This window comes from Arvicola amphibius, chromosome 9 (genome assembly GCF_903992535.2).
Source record: "Arvicola amphibius chromosome 9, mArvAmp1.2, whole genome shotgun sequence".
Lineage (NCBI taxonomy): Eukaryota > Metazoa > Chordata > Mammalia > Rodentia > Cricetidae > Arvicola > Arvicola amphibius.
The window spans coordinates 80638135-80659274 of NC_052055.2; the positions used below are offsets into that span (position 1 = coordinate 80638135).

Genomic DNA, 21140 nt, shown 5'->3' on the forward strand with positions numbered 1-21140 from the left:
CTGCCACATTTTGGGTTATTTTACTCTTTAAGAAGCATGTTTTTGGATGACTGGCTCCCACATTGTGTAATCAAAAACAAACTCTCAGCTGATACCTTAGTTCTTATGCCCCAAAATGAAGCCCTGGTCTGACTGGGCCTCCTCTGTAAGTACACACCATCACAAGAAAGAGCACAGGCCTCTAAGGGAAATAGAAGTGACTTCTTGTATTCACCCTAATCTAACCTAAGAAGATATTGTTAGCTTTACTTTTCAAATGCATCATATATTCAATTTTTAGTTGTCACCGTATCCTTGGTCTTGCTGGGTCTTGAGCTACAGTGATTTTAGAATAGAGTCCTTAACAATCCAGTCTCTTCCTGTCCATGCTGGACCTCTCCATGTATGTCTGTTATACAGAATCTTGTCCCTCCAGATTCCATCCGTCTTAGGTATGGTTTCCATTGCTGTGAAAAGACACAATGACCACAGCAACTCTTACAAAGGAAAACATTTAACTAGGCCGGCTCATTAAAATTTCAGGGGTTTGGTTGATTATCATTATGGTGGACATGGTGGCATGCTGGCAGACATTGTGCTGGAGAAGCAGCTGTGAGTCCTACTTCCTGCACTCAAAGAAGTGCACTGAGTGTCACACTGGATGGAGCTTGAGCAAAAGAGACCTTAAAGCCTGCACTCACAGTGGCACATTTCCTCCAGGAAGGCCACACTTCCTAATAGTGCCACTCCTTCAGGGGCTATTTTCTTTCAAACCACCACACTATGCCATGCCCATTGGCTTTTCATGGTTTTGGACGTAACTCATAGCTGAACGTTTTGCTTCATGAAGACCTACACAATCTTCCTTCATTTTCTCCAGCCCTTTCTCTCTCTCTAGCTCCCTGAACTTCTGTCCCATAGACTCATGCAACTCGGCACAAGTACACACAGTGCCTGTCCCTGTGAACCCTAACTGTTCCCTCTGCCTGAAATTCTACTCTGATGCTAGAATTATTTATTTCTCTCTTTTATTCAGGGTTCTAACTTAACTATCCCCTCCTTAGGAAGAGCCACCTGATTGTCCAATCTGAAATTGCAGCTTTATCATTCTTGACTTTCCTGTTCTGCTTTCCTCCCTATTTACATACCCTAATTTGAGGTGAAGCCATGCAACTAATCAATAATAATAATAAATGCTTTCAAAGCACTTGTGTACCAGGCCCTTCTTTGAACACTTTGAATATATTAACTCAACAGCCTTATACTATATTTGTATTATTTTCATATCACATATGAAGACCCTGAAATGGCAGAGAGGTTAAAAATCTAACATCGTCACATAGTGAATGGCAGAATGATAATGCAGTTCTGTACTCAAACTTTAAACTGTATATACTTACAAACCCACCGTGTTGTACACTTGCTTCACCAGAATCTAAGCTGCAGGAGGATAGGAATTGGGGTGCCATTACTGTACTGTCATCCTCATTATGGACACTCATAGGTAAGTACTGGATGGAGGTAGAGAAGCTAAGATGTCTCTTTCAGATCCCCACAACCTCACCATCCTAATCAGCAAATTCTAACATTAGCTAACTCAAGCAATTATTTCATTGCCTACACAGATCAGAATACATAGGTTTGATGTGAAACCAGAAACCCTTTAGATAATATGTCCTTAAAAAACTTTTGCATTGACAAGATATTTAAAATGCTTAAGTCATGATTCCTCACGATTCTAGAAAGACTGTTAACAAATTAATACTATTTAGTTCACCTTAGTATTACACAAAGTTAGAATGAATTCTTAGACATATAAACACAAAGGGTTTAAATGACCCATTAGCCACTGGGAAATGAGCAGGCAGTGGTACTTTTTGAAGAAACAAAGAAGTAAATTTCAGGACTGGTAGGACAATGGGCTTAGCTCTACGGTCTGCTAGAAAACACTCGGACCTTAGGAACAGCATAGACACTCCCTCAAACACTCCAATTCAGTGGTTCTCAGTCGTCCTAATGTTGTGACCCTGTAATACAGTTTCTCATGTTGTGGTGACCCTCCAACCATAAAATTATTTTCACTGCTACTACATAACTGACATTTTCCTACTGTTATGTATCATAATGTAAATATCTATGTTTTCCAGTGGGCTTAGGTGACCCATGTGAAAGGGTCATTCAGTCATTCAACAACATAACAGGGTCATTATCATTCTGCCATTCACTATGTGACGATGTTAGATTTTTAACCTCTCTGCCATTTCAGGGTCTTCATATATGATATGAAAATAATACAAATATAGTATAAGGCTGTTGAGTTAATATATTCAAAGTGTTCAAAGAAGGGCCTGGTACACAAGTGCTTTGAAAGCATTTATTATTATTATTGATTAGTTGCATGGCTTCACCTCAAATTAGGGTATGTAAATAGGGAGGAAAGCAGAACAGGAAAGTCAAGAATGATAAAGCTGCAATTTCAGATAGGACATCCCACAGGTTGAGTGAGAACCACTACTCCAATCTGAGAAATAATATTTTTGAATGCTAATGACGTTTGCAGGCTTTTTCTGGAAGTATGTTAACTATTAGGCTGAAACGGTATCTCTGGAACCCATGAGACTTTCCTAAACACTAGCCTACATTATTTTTTTAAAAAAAAAATCTTTGCTTTAGAAGCAAACAAACAGAAACCATCCAGTTTGTTTAAATATCACCATTACTAACCTTTCCCTCCACACTCTTTATTTTTATTTGTCAAATGACTTAGTAGTTCTTATTACATATCTAAAACTGTTGTCTGTGTGCTATAAATACCAACTCATGTCATCCTCCAAACACCTCTGTGAGGAGTGTTAGCTCAGGTATAGAAAAGCTGGATGGTCTTCTGTTACATCACTCCATGTTCCCACTGGAGGAGGCAGCGGCAAATCCACAGAGCAGCAGGTAGAAGCACTCCTGAATGAAGAAGGCTCACAGGTGCTTGAATAGAAGGGGTATGAACAACTGCATAATAGATCAGGCCACCTACACTAGCAAGTTCATTTTATAATTCTGGTTTCTGTATCCAGGAACAACATCCGGGTCTGTTTAGAGGGAGGGCAGACTCTCTCATATGCCAAATTGACTGATTTCTTCTGGAGCAACTTAACCATCGTCATAGAGAAAATGAAGGCAAAGATGAAAAGTATAAGCATCAAGATTGGGAAAATACAAAGAATGAGTTTGGATAGGAAACATTATATATACATATATGACCAAAATACACTGTTTCAAAATGACAGGAAAACAGCAGATAATCCATATACAGGAGGAGAGGTATCACAGGAGGAGAGGTATCATCTCACAGGTCTCATTATGTATCATTTGGGTGAAGAGGAGCTACTTCATGGAAATTGGTCTCAACATAATAAAAAGCAAGCTCCTCCCATAGTATTAAATTGAAGTAGTGTATGTATTCACATTTTTAAACTTACCCAGACAACTACTATTTGCTGAGCTTCTACTATGTTAATTAACTCCAAGAATTATGTAGTAAACACAATGACCATCAAAGACAACTCTTGTGCAGCCAGACTATCCAAAGTCGCTGAGAATTCATAGCATGTTGGCTATTTCATAGTATGTGTTTTCTGTTTTTGGATTTGAGAGGCTGCCATCGGCGGTCATTTCACCCTAAAGAGTTTAAGTTACTCCTCAAAGAGTAAATAATAAACCATAGTGTCTTGGAGAAAACACAAAATTATTTAACTACTTGCAATGGAGACTAACAATTTACAGCTTGATTTAGACAGTTTTATAGAAATTAATCCACATCTTACAATCCACAAACATTCATTCCCATTGGTATATGCACATCTAAATTATTCTAGAAACAAATTACAAAATGCACAAACTCCTCTTTAAAGAAGTATCATCCAAGAGTATTCAAGAATAATTTGTCATCTTTATTACTAGCATTGCTATTTAATTTCCTGTTAGTTCCATCTTTAGTTCTGAGAGCCAATTTGCAAAAAAAAAAAAAAAAAAAAAAAAAAAAAAAAAAACTTCTAAGTAAAATCCCTCTATGCAATGATCCTGTTTTGATCTGGAGCAGCACTTCTATGCATGCTGCACGCTGCAAGATTCCTGGATTCCTGGTTGTGAGAAGAAATGCCTGGCTTAGTATTCAGAGCGTCATCAAATAAATGTTGGAATGTTTGCAACGAGGAAAAGAATGAAAGGCACTATTTACTGTGGAGGCATAATCAAACTGGAATAATATGTTTCTTGTTAAAAAGGAATATACAAGTCACTCTCGCAGATGAATGAAAAAATACATATCATGCATTCATCCAGAAATGAAAAGGTGAAACCTGACATCCAGGGCAATGTGGAAAGCCTAGTGTGTCTCCTAAAATGGGAGCTAAAGAACTGAGTGTGTTTTTTCTGGTGGTCTTATCCCTACCCAATAGCATAACTGCTCTTCTTAAGGACTGGTCAGTACAGTTTCAGATTGACTCCTATGGTTATTTGTTAACCACACCCATGTTGCAGAAGAAGGAAACAGGGCTCTAATTCTGCTCTGTAAACCTGTTTCTCATGTTAGTCCTTGGGAGATTGGGAGATTGTACACAGCGTTCCAGAGAATGTAGGGCCTCCACAGATTGAGAAAAAAACCCTACATTCCTGAATGCCAGAGACCTGCTTGACAGAAGTTTACATGTGAACATCCTCACTGGAGTTTTTAAAACCTTTTTCTAATTTACCCTTTCAAGGGAGCTCCTGAGTCAAAACTCCTAAGTTTCCTTAGAAATAGGAATAGATGCAGTTTTATCAAGACATTACATTATGAAAATGAGAGATGGGGTGGTGGGAATCTGGGATGGGAGATAGTAGCTCTATTATACAAGCAGAGTTAATCTTACAAAACATAAAAAGATAGAATGATCTCCTGTAACAACATATGATCTCCAAAACTTGTTTAGTGTTTTTCAAAACACACTCACTGGTTCACCAACTAACTACACATTCAGGTCTCATTATCTATGTCTGCTTGTCTATAAGCTGATAAGCCAATGACACATACAAGGAACATTTGAATACAAACTTCATTTAAAATATTTTGTAACATAAACTACCAATCTCTAACAACTATTTATCACAACTCAAATAAAAAAAATAATTTTTCTTAAAAGACACAACAGAATTTAAAAATATTGGATCAATGTTTAGACACCAGCACACAGTAGATTTAGTAAGAAGATCAAAGAAATCTTCAGTCAAATAAGGAAAGAGTGAGTCTGCGGTGTTTCTGTTAAAAACTTTAATCTGTACCACTTGCAGTCAACTGTTTTGAGAACAAAGGAGAATATGTAAATTATCACAAGCTTTCATGAAGCCCATTCTTGCAATAAAGGATTTTGGTGTGCAACATAAAGCCAAAACGCCAACTTCTTTTTGATGCCACTGAGTTTAGACTGAAAATATTTAAAAAAAACTGTATCTATTCTGTTAATTGATTTTATGTTGGGTAATATAATTCAGTATCTAATACATAACACCTGCTCAGTAAGTATTTATTTAATTTAATTGAATTTTTAAGCCTGTGTTCTTTACTAAAGCCCAATATTTGGCCAGCGTCTCATAAGGGCTCTTTGAACATCTTCTTTACCATGGAAGAGGCACCAGTCTCATTGGAGCAAGTCACTGCTATGAGAGAACCACCCTCAGGAATCCTGTGATATGCTCAACAAATAGGCTGTTGTCCAAAGAGAGTCACCGAAGGCATATGTACTTTGCGGATAAAGTCATTACTATATTGAGAAGAAATGTGAGAGGTAAAGAGCAATAAAAGTAGAACATTTTAGAGTCTAGAACTTCACATTTCAGTGCGTAGGGTCATTTTGAGACAACATAGCAAGAAGTAGACTCTTGAAATGAATCACACATGTGGACTGATTGCAGTGATAACGACACACGCATGTCCTGTGAAGGAAGAAGCATAGAGCTTCCCTGGCTTTAAAGTCCATCGCTATACTCCACTCTAATATAACTCGTTGGTTATAGAACAGGCAACAGGGATCTAGTTTTCAGCCTGCTTCTGTGAAGTCATTGTATACCTAATCCAAATTCTTTCCCCCTTCTTCCTTCTCCCCACCCACACTTCAGTACCAAAGACTGAACCTCAGGACTCACACTCACTAGGCAAACATCTTTCCAATGAGATGAAACTCCAGATTTTGTTGATTCAACAGACTTCTTTCTGAATATAAACCTAAGTTTTAATGGACTATTGCACACTTACATAGACGGGAAGAATTGAAAGTGGGGGCTTCCGACTTTATATTAGCACACAGACCCTATGAGTCCACTGGACTTCTAGGCAGATAGCTACATCAGAACAAAAGCAAATTCAAAGGGAAAGTTCACAAAAGCCTGAAACAAGTGTCCCTTGATAAACTCTGTCTCACTGCAGAGATGTCTCTTACTTTGCAGGCCCAGCTGATTGTTTTTTTTTATTTCTTGAGAAATAATAATAATATAATAATAAATAATATATAATTATATAATATAATTACATCATTTCGCCCTTCCCCTTCCTCGCTCAAAACTCTTTCATGTATTCCTCTTCCTCCCTTTCAAATTCATGCCCTTTTTCAAAATCAATTATCACTGTGTATGTATATGAACATGCATATATACATGACTATTCCAAAATAGACAAATAAATCCTGCTTAGTCTGTATAATGCAGATTGTATGTGTATGTTTTCGGGGCTGACCATTTGGTACTGAATACGCTCTTCCCCGCGGATGAAGGTTTCTCTCACTCTCGGCGTTCCACAGTTACCTGTAGCTCTTTGTGTGGTATTGAGGCCTTGTGTAAATAAGTGTCATTTAATGACATATACCTTTGACTGACATATATTAAAGAAGATGGAATATCCAAGTTTTAAGGACTTAAGTTCGATTGTTCATGGTTTATTGTTTTTAATTTTATGTGTATAAATGTGTACCCAGTCACATGTAAATTCACCACAAGTGTATCGATTGCCACAGAGGTTAGCACTGAGCTTCAGACCCTCTAGACCTCAAGTTCTAGACTATTGGGGTTGCATGATGTGGGTACTGTAAACTGTAGATCCGGAAGAGCATCGAGCTCTCTGAACCACTAAGACATCTCTCTGGCCACAAAGAGAAACTTTTCATCTTGACTGTAATATTCAGTGTAAAACCCACCAGCACCTTCGTGTGTAAGGGGCTAGGGGAAGCTTCTATTTAGAGTAATTCACTTCTGGTCATATGGCAGATAGTCATCTAAACAGTGTGGATGGGCATGGAGCCACTCAACACCAATGCTCTCACTATACATGAGCCTCTTACACCTCAAGTAGTGCTTGTGTTCCTTTTATCCCCAGAAGACTTCACAGTATCCCATCAATCCAGTCTCACAAAGATTACTTTATATCCAATTCAGTGCTGAAGTATCAACTTCCTGTGTGAAACTTCAATATGATTCTTTCCAAAGGGACTTTCAAAGGTAAATTCAACCGTATTCAAATCTAACTATATATCCTTTTCCTTTAAAACCTTATAACCAAATGAAATTTGACTCCTTTGACCCTGGCAGAACTTCAGAAAATCCCCATGTTGATGTGACCACCTCACCCTCAAATCTAATTTTCCTCCTAGAGCGAGACTGAGGGACCTTGTCCCACTATCGGGAGCTGGAAACCTTCCCTGAGTGCTCCCTTTGCTGATGTTGTTTATTCAACCAGAGGACAGTAAACAATTAACCTTTGGATGGGGATAAAGTCTCAAACTATGGGGAACATCCTTTGCAGAACATTCCAGGAACGCTCGATTTCACACAGAAGTACCCTCAACTATCACCTGGCACCCCTGCATTTGCATTGTACTACAGGTTCGGAGCACACATGCACCCCAAACCATTACTCTTTCTTCCACATATACCAAAAGCAAATGTGTAGTATCTCTAAATATGTTTTATTTTTGATTACATTTACTTCATCTTTTATTTGGGGCAGTCAGTGGGAGCCTATGCACCATGGCAACATATGTGAGCTTCAGAATACAACGGATGAGAGTTAGTTATCTTCTTCAACTCTGTGGGTCCCAGGGACTGAACTCACGTCACCAAGTTTTGAGGCCATATCACAGCGTAGTTTCTCCAAAACCCATCCCAGATTACAAAAGTATGAAACACAGTGGAGGGGTAGGTACTCATCACGTCAGTGACCTGAACAGTAAGGAATAATTCCAATCATAAAATTTGGACAAGAGTTTGAAGTATCAGTAGCAAGTATTCAGATGGATTTCGCCAACCAGGCCCTAATAAATATATTGATCATTTTGTAACCTTCAAATACCACTTAAAGCATAGAAAAATAGACAGTGTTAATCATTATGTTATCAATACTGAACATAAAACTTCATAGGCCAATTATAAAACCTTTATATTCCTTGACAGTGGTAAGCAAAATGTGTCCCAGTATGTATCCACAGAATAAACACTGTGTACCAACTGGACACCACTAACAATGCCAGACCCCATAGTAAGTCAAGGATCCTACAGTCAGCATATTGACAGAAATATGTCCAGTCCAAGAAGAAACCATATTTCAGTATGTTCCAAGCTTCCAGAATCAGGCAAATGAAACCTATAATTCTTCCTTCCTTCACCTTCTCCTAAAATAGTGAACTTTAAAATAAAATCTGTATTTTCACTTAAACAGTGAGCTACCAGCTTAGCTAATGGGCATTCGGTCATGTGAACAGTTATTTTTAATTTCCTCTTGACTGGGGTAAGAGTATGTGCACAGAAGTGTCTTTCTCCGATTCTCACAGCCTTCCAGATAACGCTCCTACTTAAAAGTTCTTCACTGTGCAAATTAACTCTCCCCTGCCGCCTTTAGATGTCTAAAGACATATCTGAAAAATCATGCTGACACTGTCTGACCATCCCCCTCATAGAACTTCATCTGTGATTAGAAAGAGGCGGACTGGCTCTTCATCCAGGCTGCTTTTGTGTTCTGGGACATGAGGATAGCATCAATAATACAGGGAGTGCCAGGAAGAACATTTGTGAGCCCAAATTGCTTTTAATCAAAGGTTGAGCCCATATAATTTTTTATCTGATCCAAACAATATAAATTTTATTATCAGCATTACCAATAATTAAAACCCACTTCAGATAAATTAAAAACTACCATGACATGTACATTAAAAATGGGGCTTCCTGAGAGTTTAATAAATTTGGCAATAAATTACAGAATCATATAATTGTAGTTAATTTTACTACACCTCTGTATTTCCTGGTGCAAGCCAGAGCAAAAACACTATCTTAATTAAGCAACTGATTAATTACAATGAATGAAACATTCTTAAAAACCCAGAGACCCTAGAGGGTTGGATTAGAGAAAATGGAATCCACAACCAGAATCTAGAAATTCCTCAACTAGCTTGTGATAGGAATGTCAGCCGGCCTCAGACCTTACAAACTCTTAGGTAACACCCATGCCACAGCAGAAGCCACAAAACAAGCAATGGCTCTATCGCTTAATATCAATAAAAGACAGCTCAGAAGCATTTTTAAAATAAATATCAAATGTAAAATAAAATACAAGAAAAGGATCAAAATATTGATGGTAGAAATCAAGGAAGTTGAAACTAAACAATTTCTAACTTTCTTGTTTACCCTTTAATCATTTCTTGTGGGTTTAAATACAATCTTTACGAAACAAACACTTTACTCATTAACTTTGGCTCTGGGTCTTAATTTTCTAAACAAAAATATATGGTGGAAGAGAGACACTGTAAAAATGTTAATTACCAGATGAAAAGGTTCATTTAGGCTTGAACAAAGCATATTGTAACATCATGCTGAAGGGAAAATAATAGGGGGTGCTCAAACTTTACCAATTACTGCACAGCCAACGCAGCATCCTCTGCCTTTCTAAATACACTCTTCTGCCACATCCACAGTTTCTGTTTGGTCTGTAACTCCTCAGAGCCTACAAGTAAATTAAATAACCTATATGCAGCCACGCACACAAAATGAGAAGGGCTGATTGCACCCTGAGAGGCCAGCTCTTTAAGAAGGGACGTTCATACCAAGTATTGTCTACCCACATCTGTGCAGCACCTCTCCCTTTGCAGCAGCCCTGATGGGGAAGATGCAAAGAGTTGGATGTGCCCAGCAGTAGAAGAGAGCCCAAGGGCCAAAGGAGAGAAAAATCACTCCTCTCTGGAAATGACTGGCATTATAGTATGGATGTTTCTCTCTTCTGGGAAAATTCACCAGAGAAACTCTCATAGTTCTGTCTCCTGAAATGTGAAGGGATAAAAAGCAAAGAAGGGTTAAAAGAAGTTAAAATGCCCAAAGCACCCCAAATTTCCCAATAATTCTTCCTGAAAAAACCATAAAATCAGAAACTGTAAATCAAAGAGTGCACTTTTTAATTGGGGGCAGGGATGGAGTATCATCAGTCTCACTTGAATCTAGAGTCCAAAAAGGTAAAAGGAACATCTCCATCTTTCATATCCCCAAAATCTTCCTATGGATCCTATAGGGAGATGTAGCTGTACCTGGTGTGATAAGGGCAAATGCCAGTCTTTTCATCTCATAGCTGAGGACAAAGGTAAGGATAGGTTTCTAAGGTTATTAAGAGTCTCCTGTCATTTCCATCCCAAGGATAAAGAAAACATTTTCTCTTTCAGAAAATTTCAGACCACTGGCATAACAAATATATTCTCTTTAATCCTGACACTGAGGAAGCAGAGTCAGGCAAATCTCTGAGTTTGAAACCAACCTGGTCTACCCAGTGAGTTCCAGGACAGCTGAGGTTACAAGAATAACTATGTCTTGAAAAAACAAAAAGAGAAAAAAAATATAGTCTACCATGATTTCATCAGCAAAACAGACTTCTATTACAAACATTCAGTCTTCTTGAGTTAGAAGTAGTTTGACACATATATATGTTCATGTACACATACATATACACACTAAGCTATCTAGAACTGGGCGGATATATGTTGAGCTAGAACAGGATAATAATGTTGAATGTTTTTGATGTATCCTTTGATTTTTTTATTATTTTATTATATCTTTGATTTCAACAAATGCAGAACTATAATGAATATTTCTTTAAAATATTTAAAACATATCTGTATCTTTCCTAATTCTGCATGAAAATATCAACAAACATATGTCAATACTTGTTTGGTCTAAATCCACAGTAGATATATACTTAAGCAACATATTTTTAAATGTTTTTACTTATTTATTTATTTATTTGAGACACGGTTTCACTCTGTAGCCCAGGGTAACCTCAATTTTACAGCAATTCCTTTGCCTCAGCCTACCAAAGGGCTGAAATTATAAACGTATGGTGGTTTGAAAGAAAATGGTCCCCAAAGGCAGTAGCACTATTAGTAGATGTGGCCCTGTTGGAGGAAATGTGCCTCTGTGGGGGGCAGGCTTTGAGGTCTCTTTCGCTCAAGTTTCTCTCAGTGTGACACTCAGTCTATTCCTGTCACCTGCAAGATGTAGTACTCTCAGCTCCAACACCACTACTGCCTGCCTCATGATGATAACGGGCTGAATCTCTGAAACTGTAAGCCAGCACCTCAATTAAATGTTCTCTTTGCAAGAGTTGCTATGGTCATGGTGACTTTTCACAGCCATAGAAAACCCTAATGAAGACAAGGCATTAGCTACTCTGAACAACTTTAAACAACAGCATTTTTAATACATCTTTGTGTGTATGTGTGTACTTCTGTGTGTATTCATTTGTGTGTGTGTGTGTATGTGTGTACTAATATGGGTGTACATGTAAAGGTGAAAAAGCAGCTTCAAGTGTTAGTCTGCCTTCCACCTTAACTGAGGAAGGGTCTCTTGTTTGCTGCCACAAATAGTAGGATAGCTGGGAATTCTCCTGTCTCTGATGCCATGTAACCAGAGAATCACTGCAACACAGATATGTGATATCATAGAAGGCTTTACATGGATTCCAGGGCATCCAAACTCTGGCCATCATGCTCACACAGAAAACTTAGCCCATAAAATTCATTTTAATGTTTATATTTAATATTTCATTTAGAAAATATTATGAGTATGTACTTAGGAATTTAATTTACTGTGGATTAGAAAAAAATCTTAATAATGAATCCCTGAGAAAAGAATTTGAGTATTCTCAGTCGGAGGCATTGTTCATGCTACAAACGGAAGATGGCATATTTTCTCCAGTGCACACAGGCCATGTGAAGTATGTAAATTCTCATACATTCATCTATGATGATAAACTGAAGAGGTGCGCCACAACGTTTCCTTGCCAAAATAACAAATATGAAGAATTACATCTATAAACACAACACAGGGCAAACTTATTTTGACATTCTGCTGAAATAAGGCTTATTGCCTTATCTCAAAAGAAAGCTCTCAGCTTCCTCTCCATGTTCCCACATTGTGTTAAAGTCACAACAATGAATACGAGTATTCTGACATAGCACAAGGAGACACAGCTCTAACTGTGGTCCAAATTCCTTCATATAGAATCAACACAGCAAGGCCTGGACCTGTAAGCTAGAACAGGGCTCCTGCAGTGTAGATGTACCCACTTTATACTCTAAGGAATGTGAATGCTGGGTGCACAGTACAATCTAAAGCCAAACCATCACAAAATAGCATTGCAGCTGAAAGTGGCTGCCTAGGAATGAAAAGCTGTGCCAAGCGCATTGCATCAACATTGCTACCACACTGACCACCTCCTTATTATTTACTCTTTTTTCTTATCCTATTCCACAGGTAAGAAAATGGTGGTAACAGAGGCTTAGATTACTCCACTAAGCATTACATAGTATATGGTAGAACCCTGGATTAAAATCTAGGCCTCTTTCATTCTAAAATTCATACTTCACTTTGTACCTCATAATAATCACTAGTAGTGGCAACAGTTTACATTAAGGATGTTCTTTTTATTATCTTCATGATGCTATTATTTTATAATGACAGTCAAGTTTATTTGTCAGTTCCATGGAACACTGGCTACTCTGCCGTGTCACCTTGTTCTAAATTATTTCTCTATTTTCTTTTCTGTGAAGTGTAGTAATAGCGATGACAGACAGTTTTATAAAGTGGTTATACCATATTATAGCATTATATTGAATAAGAATTCAAGTTTCTCTGACCCAACTGAAAACATGAGCTAGTGAGCTACAGATGATTAATGAGTGCTGAGAGAACGGAAATTAGTTTTCCCCAAAGATGAGCCTCATAATGGGTTATCTAATACCACATGGTCAGTTCTGAAATCATACACATATAAGCAACACTAATGGACTCATGCTGTATTTGTGTGCGTGTGTGTGTGTGTTTGTGTGTAGTATGTTTGTATGCTTGTGTGTGTAGTGTGCATGTGTATATAAATCAGAAATAAAAGAAAAAGAGGCCATTAATTTGAGAGGGAATATGGAACCACTGGAAGGTTTTGAAAGAAGAGAGGGAAAAGGGATGGTGTAATTATATTTAATTTCAAGATATTTTCAAATGAAAATAGAAAGGGGGACTACACGCCTAAGCAAACTGTTCTCAAACAAGAAGTATAAATAAGCAGTGAATTCTTTTTAAACTGCACAGTGTCCTCGGTTATCAGGAAAAGGCAGATTTAATTCCTTTTACCTCACTCAAGTCAAAACAGTCAGCATCAGGAAGACAAATGACAACGGATGCTGCCACAGATGTGGGACAAGGGAAATGCTTACGCTCTGCTGGAGAGAGCACAAACCACTGCAACCACTGTGGAAATCAGTCTGGGGCTTCTCAAAAACCTAGACATAGAACTATAATATGACCCGTCTACATCACTCCTGGGCACATACCCAAAGAACATCACAACCTACTGCACAGACACCTGCAAAATCTATGCACTGCTGTTCTATCTATAATAGCTAGAAGATGGAATCAGCCTAGATATATATCAACTAATAAATAAAATGCTGTACACATACATACATACAGACATACACACAATGCAGTATCACTCAGCTTTAGAGAAAAATGAAATAATGACATTCGCAGGTAAATGAATGAAACTGGAAAAAAAATTATACTGAGTGAAATCACCAGGCAAAAGCAAAGCAGAGAAAGAAATACTGGGGGCAGAAAACTACAGAGACAAGGGACAGGAGATGAGGGAACAAGATATTGGTGAAAGGTGTTTACCAAAATGAAGTGTGCATGTAAACCCTATATGGAAACATATATGCTCCTACCCCAAGAAAAATTAATTTAGAAGAGAAATTAGAAAATAGTTGACAGGACACATGAAAGGAAAAATACTCAGTGTTAAAAGTGGGGGATGGGGATTGGGGAAAAGTAGTAACTCAAAGCTACTTATGTATGAAGAACTTTATAGAGATCCACAGGTTTTAAGCTACTCAAAAATGCAATGCACAAGAGTGTGGCCAGGCGGCTCAGAGCGAGCAGGGCTCTCTTTACCAGTGGATTGTAGAGGGTGCACGGCCAGTCTCTTGTCTTCTGTTCAACATGGCATCGTCTGATAGTCAGGTGAAAGAACTGGAGAAGCGTGCTTCAGGCCAGGCTTTTGAGCTGATTCTCAGCCCTCGGTCAAAAGAGTCCATCCCCGATTTCCCCATCCCCCCCCCCCCAAAGAAGAAGGATCTTTCCCTGGAGGAAATTCAGAAGAAATTAGAAGCTGTAGAAGAACGGCGCAAGTCTCATGAGGCGGAAGTCCTAAAGCAGCTCGCCGAGAAGCGGGAGCACGAGAAAGAGGTGCTGCAGAAAGCCATCGAGGAGAACAACAACTTCAGCAAGATGGCAGAGGAGAAGCTGACCCACAAGATGGAAGCTAACAAAGAGAACCGGGAGGCGCAGATGGCTGCCAAGCTGGAGCGTTTGCGAGAGAAGAACAAGCACGTTGAAAAGGTGCGGAAGAACAAAGAATCCAAAGACCCCGCGGATGAGACCGAGGCTGACTAATTTGTTTTGAGAACTGACTTTCTCCCAGACCCCTTCCTAAATATCCAAAGACTGTACTGGCCGGTGTCATTTTACTTTTCCCTCCTGACAAATATTCTAGAAGCTGATGTAGGACCCTAGAGGTAGATCCAGACCGTGAGATGTTTTAGGGGCTCAAGGGGAGAAACTGAAAGTGTTTTACTTTTTTTTAATGTGTTGGTCTTTCTAACGTAGCTATTTTTCTTGTTGCATCTTTTCCACTTGAGCACACTCGGTGTGCTGGGTTAATGGCTAGTACTGTATTGCCTCTGTGGAAGACGTTTGTGAGGAGTGTAGTGGCTTCTTCCGACCTGTTAGACACTGATATCTGTTCACACCTGCGATCCCAATTCTGTCCCAATCTTATCAGATGCTATTGTACTTGAATGGTTAATAAAAAAAAATACAACGCACAGAGAATGTATGTGTAATACATTATATATATATATATATATATGTACAAGTCACATACATTTTTATGTATATGCATGTACGTATAATAACTCTCTTGGTTTTCATTTCACCTCTCTGGTCACTGCAGATTTATTGTCCTCTTTCAACTCTCAAAAATGAACTTTCCTTAAGTCTTATTTCTTTACCTTTCCTCCTCTGAACTGTACAACTCAATGACCACCCATGAGGCACCAGACTCACATTTACATTGTAAACCAATCTCTCATCCAATTTCCTGACACAAAACCTACTTGATTCCTCCTTGTGTGCTTTTAAAGTTATCACAAAGACAAATGACTGAGCAGAATCATAGGGTCTCCCACCTAACCCTTGGAGCATCGCAAAAACTGGTGGTACCAATCAGAAGTCAACTAAAGCTCAACCCATCAGGAAGAAGAGCTGCACCTTCAGCCTCAGAAATGTCCCTCAAATCCTAGCATTTCCCCACCACCACCAAGTCCTCCCTTCAGTTTCTCTTGTCTGAAAGTCTGCTCATCTGAAAAATAGCTAATCTTTACACAAGTGTGTTCCGGGCTTTCATTCAACCTGCTCATGATACTGCATCCAGAGTAATGTTTTGAAAATACTAATGGAGTCCTACCAAACCTCTCCTAAAGGGATTTCAATATTAAAGTAAAACAAATAACATAAATAATAAACAGCAGTCAGCTATAGTGGTGTGAGTCTCTAACCCTAGCACTAGTACACTGAGGAAACAGGGCTCACAACCTCCCAGACCAGCTTGGTACATAGTGAGACCCTGTCTCAAAAACCTTATGTGAACGCATTTATAACTCACAAGTGTAATAGGAAACGCTATTTGAAATCATAAGTTACTCTAAACTGAAAATATGTATCTCAGAGAAGAATTAAAATCTGTAAATAAAATTCTCACAATTATGAAATATTGATAGACTGTAAACATAATAAGTATCACCGCAAAGGAAATCATATCCTATTTCATAATCTCTGTTCACGATCTACTTCTTTAAATAACACTCTATACACTGATGTTCAAAACATGCAAAATTGATAGAATTCCCTTGGGGTTTGTTGTAGCAAATACAACCCCAGAGAGAAAGCAAATCAAATCGGCTTTTAAAACTTTCGTTTAAATTTGCTGAAACTATGTGGTGTGATGCCACATAATAATGTAATGCCAGAAAAGAAGACAAAAATAAGCAAACAAAAGGCAGCACTGCTTAAGGCCAAGGACGAGTTAGCGGATGTGTTATGCACAGGTCTTACACTAATTAGCAGTGAAAGCCTGAGAGAGCTGCAGTGATCTTCAGAGACTAACGTGTCAACTGCCGTCTTGATTGCCAGTCCTTGGGTTGATACCTTCCTTAAAGCACTATGTTCATAAAGGTTCTGGAGAATATTGGCATTCATCACCAATGTTGTTCTGTGCTGAACTTTGCCACAGTGAACCAAGTATTTGCCAGTCTAGGACTGGACAGATGCTAACTTCCCACTCACTTGTAAACAACGGTGCTCAGTCTGCAAAGTATGAAGACATATGTTTTTGTGTCTGGGACGTCAACTGTGGCACATAGTTCAACAAACACCTGTTGAGATCTTATAATGTGTTGGTCACAGGGCAGGTAAAGCAAATACAAAGACATCCACCTTCAAGGAGCTTTGATGAACAGAAGATGGCTTCACTGAGGAGCATTTTTAATTAAAAATAAAATCAATATAAGTACATTGTGATCATCTGGTCTAACTGTAAATATCAAATCAGAACATGTGTTATGCTTGAGACTCTGACTGAAGTTAGTCATGCTTTCATTAAAACATTCCTAATTAAGTGTGCCTTTCTAGAGGGTTACCTTTAAAAAAAATCTATTATTTATGTCCACCCACACTGACAGTCAAATGTCTTCAGAATCCTCTCTTTCAGAAAGCCATGAATGATAGATCAATCAAGAACACAACAGGCCATCCAAAAAATATATATCTTAATTTTACCTTGTAAAGTTCAATGCCAAACATTTATTTCCTCATACATTCTGGTCATCCTGCTTCTCTCTATAGTCAAAAGGAAGCAGCTTTGCTGTCAGAATTTGCTGACTGAATTTCCATGGTTAGAATAACCATCCCACTGTGTTCTCCCACGCTTCTCATTAGCAGCCTTAGGTGACTCTCGTCCACGCCTTCTGAATCTACGCATTCATTCATATACACCATTTCAAAGAACTGGGCACCTGCTATATGCATTTATGATGAATACAACAAAAATTGATGCCACCCTCGGCAGCGTATTCCGTACTGAGACAAAAAATGTTGAGTGGAAACGCTAGGAAAATGTGTGCACAGAAGGCAAAAGCACTGAAACCAGCCTGGGAAGTTTGGGACGACGCAGCAGAGGAGGTGCCATTTAAGATCATTTTAAAGGCCAAGATAAATTTAGATTCAAAGGAAAATGTCTGATCAAGAGTAAAGTATGAGTGGAGTCGTCAAGTAGTGAAGGAGCCATGAAAATCAACTAAGACGATGGAAGTCAGGGCTGTGTAGACCAAATGAAAGACAGCATGAGCTGGATATAGACCTTGAAGTCCCAGCCTCATTCTGGAGTATGGAAGAGGTGCTACCTGTGAAGCTCAAAGCATGACATGTAGCCAAAATGCTAAGAAATTTATGCTAGGTGGCGATAAATTCGAAGCGCTCACAAGGCATCCAGTTAAGGAGGTATCAAAAAGATGTTGCAATGAGAATTCAGAATTAACCAGAGAATTCAGAATGTGTGGCCCTAGATATTTCAGTCTTTGGCATGCCCTTGCAATTGAATCCAGCATGTGAGACTTAACAGGAGCTGAAAGAAAGGACTAATAGGTCATGGTAGAACTTTTGAGAAGGCTAATATTTAAGATTCAGGATGGGGCAGAGTAGAGACATTTAGAAAAATTGAAGGCAAATTGGAAGGAAATGGAAATGCTGACAGCAGAGAAGAGGGTGCTTCAAAATGACCTTCAGCTTTTACTTTATAATTACCACTCACCTTATTCTTATTATTTTTCAAAGTTTCACCAACTATCCAGTATCTGTGTCTTGCGGTCTAGAAGTGGATGCGCTTGCTGGCTTTGGTTTTCTGTGCGCAGGGCCCAGAGGTGTTGACTATGCCGCCTTTATGGAAAGCAGAGACTAGCCACTGTATGCATTAGCAATGATAACTGTGTTCTGTGTGGACTACCTGAAAATATTGGACAGACAAACTCCATGGAATGTCTTTCCTCATGCCTGTGTCTAAACAGATTTCAGATCTTTCCACACTGGCATCAAGTTTTTATTTGGGATTGCTATATTAAATGGCAATATTTGGCCTAGGATAAAAAAATCCACCTATAAATTCATATTACCAGTATAAAATTTTACCTTTTAAATTATGCTCTCATGAAAAACAGTGATGATATTCAGCTATAACACCAGAGTAGAAGCTATTTATAACTTTTGCTTTGACCGAGTTTTAATAACCAATATAAAAGAGATTGCTTATTTCAATATACTTCCATTTCAAATACCCGGATGTAAGATCTATCCTTTTTTTTTTTCAGAAAGAAGAGATTAGTAAAGAATACTTAAGCTCTACTATATTACAATACAGAGACAACCAAGAAAGATAAATCTGCTAAGCTGTGTGAAATATAAAAAGGGAAAACCACTGCATTACCTTACTGTTCTTCTCATCTATTTCTATGCAGACACTAAGTAATTTTTCTGACTTCATCAGACCTCTAAATGTCTACATAAACTACCTCATACTTAGAACAAAAAACAGTCCATATATATTATTATATATACTACATTATATTTTTGAAAAGAAGTCATATTTGACTTATACCGACCATTGATACTAAAAAAAAATATAGCCCATTTTTTCAAAAATAAAAGCTGCAAAAGAAACATGAAAACAAAATTAACATTTAAACAGTTTTTCATTTCATTTCTTCAAATGACAAGAAGCAGGGGCTTGAGAGATGGCTCAGCAGTGAAGACCATTTGCAGTATGTGGGGGTTTGAGTTATGACTGGCCCCCATAACCTCATAGGTAGGTGTGGCTTTGTTGGAATGGGTATGGCCTTGTTGGAGGAAGTGTGTCACAGTGGGGCAGAGTTTGAAGTTTTCTGTGTTCAGGATACTGCTCAGCATCTCAGACCACTTCCTGCTGCCTTCTGATGAAGGTGCACCCAACACCATGTCTGTGTGCATGGTGCCATACTCCCTGCCATGAGGAAAATGGACTGAGCCTCTGAAATATAAGCAAGCCACCATAAAAATGTTATCCTTTGACAGTGTTGCCATGGTCGTGATGTCTCTTCACAACAATGGAAACCTTAACTAAGACCCTGGTCTTACACAGGACCCAGGTCCAGTAGCCAGAACCCAGAACTACATAAAACTCCAGTTACAGAGAACCCAATTTCCTCTCCTGGTGTCTGTAGGCACCCGCCCACACACAGTACACACATGTTCATTCGGGCATCATACGCACTTACTCATAAAAGTAAAAAGCAAATAAATCTTAAAATAAGCATAGATGACAAGAACAGTCGCGAGACCCAGAATGATTATGCACCAATAACCAACAACTTTAAAAATAACATGGTATCTTAGTTACATTTCTATGGCTGGGACAAACACCATGACCAAAAGCAACTTGGGGAGGTGAATGTTTATTTAGCCTTTCAGGTTACGTTCATATAAGAAGGAAGAAGGGAATTCAAGGTAGGAACTCTGGAGGCAATAACTAAGTAGAGGTCATTAGAGGAACACTATTTACAGACCAGCTTCTCAAGGCTTGAAGCCCCACTTTCTTATACATCCCTGGACCACCTGTGCAGGGGCAGCACCACACACGATGAGTCAGTCCCTTCTAACTATTCATGAATCAAGAAACTGCCCACAACAGACCTGCCCACAGGCAAATCTGATGGAAGCATTTTTTTAGTTGAGGTCCCTTCTTCCCAGATGGCCCTCTATTGTATCAAGTTGACCAAAACCTAGATTGACCATTTGGTTTCTTGAAATTAATAGTATTCTTCAAAGATCGATGCACAATACTTCAGGTACAGAAATACGAGTTGAGAAGTAATAAAATAAACAATGTGAGAGCAATGATAGAGCAGGGAGCCTTCCTCAGTAAAGGCCACTATACTAAGTCTCACTTGTGAATATATATCCATATTAAATATGACAGCCCATTAAAAGACTCTAAATAGCATACGATATCTACATGGCAGCATAGACACTTTAATTGGTTTTCAATTTACATGCCTTCTCTATATAAACATAATAATATCTTCCAGACAAGTAGCCTAAGGATGACTGATAAAAAAAGTACTAAACAATCTATAAATCATAAACTGGGTATTATTATCTATATTATCTCATTCCCATTATCATGCTTCTTTAAAACAGCTAATATTCTAATTAAATGCCTTAACAACTTACAAATTACATAAGATTCTTTTCAATAATATTACATTATCTTACTACTTATACTTCAAAGGGATTATCAAAACTTTACATTCTAAAATCTATTTAAATGAATTCCCACTCCAGGGATATGGTCTCTAAACTGAAGGCTGTACTTCTGCTTGGCTCAACAGAGAATTTTCATAGACAGTCCTGCATGCAGTTGTAACTGATGACTATTATTTGAGAAATGATTCAAAAACTGCGTTCAGCCTCGC

The 21140-nt window shown here is 38.4% G+C and overlaps 2 protein-coding genes across 10 annotated transcripts in view; one reads left to right on the top strand and one right to left on the bottom strand.

The window, feature by feature from the left end:
- Rims1 (regulating synaptic membrane exocytosis 1) overlaps positions 1–21140 on the bottom strand; it is a 473179-nt gene that overhangs the window by 444153 nt on the left and 7886 nt on the right. The window lies entirely within an intron of this gene.
- Positions 14455–14976, top strand: LOC119822452 (stathmin-like). Its single transcript, XM_038341780.1, has one exon. The coding sequence runs from the start codon at positions 14524–14526 to the stop codon at positions 14974–14976; it is 453 nt and encodes a 150-aa protein (XP_038197708.1). The 5' UTR covers positions 14455–14523.

Coding starts and splice junctions, on each gene's coding strand:
- LOC119822452 (XM_038341780.1), top strand. CDS start 14,524: ATGGCATCGTCTGATAGTCAGGTGAAAGAACTGGAGAAGCGTGCTTCA.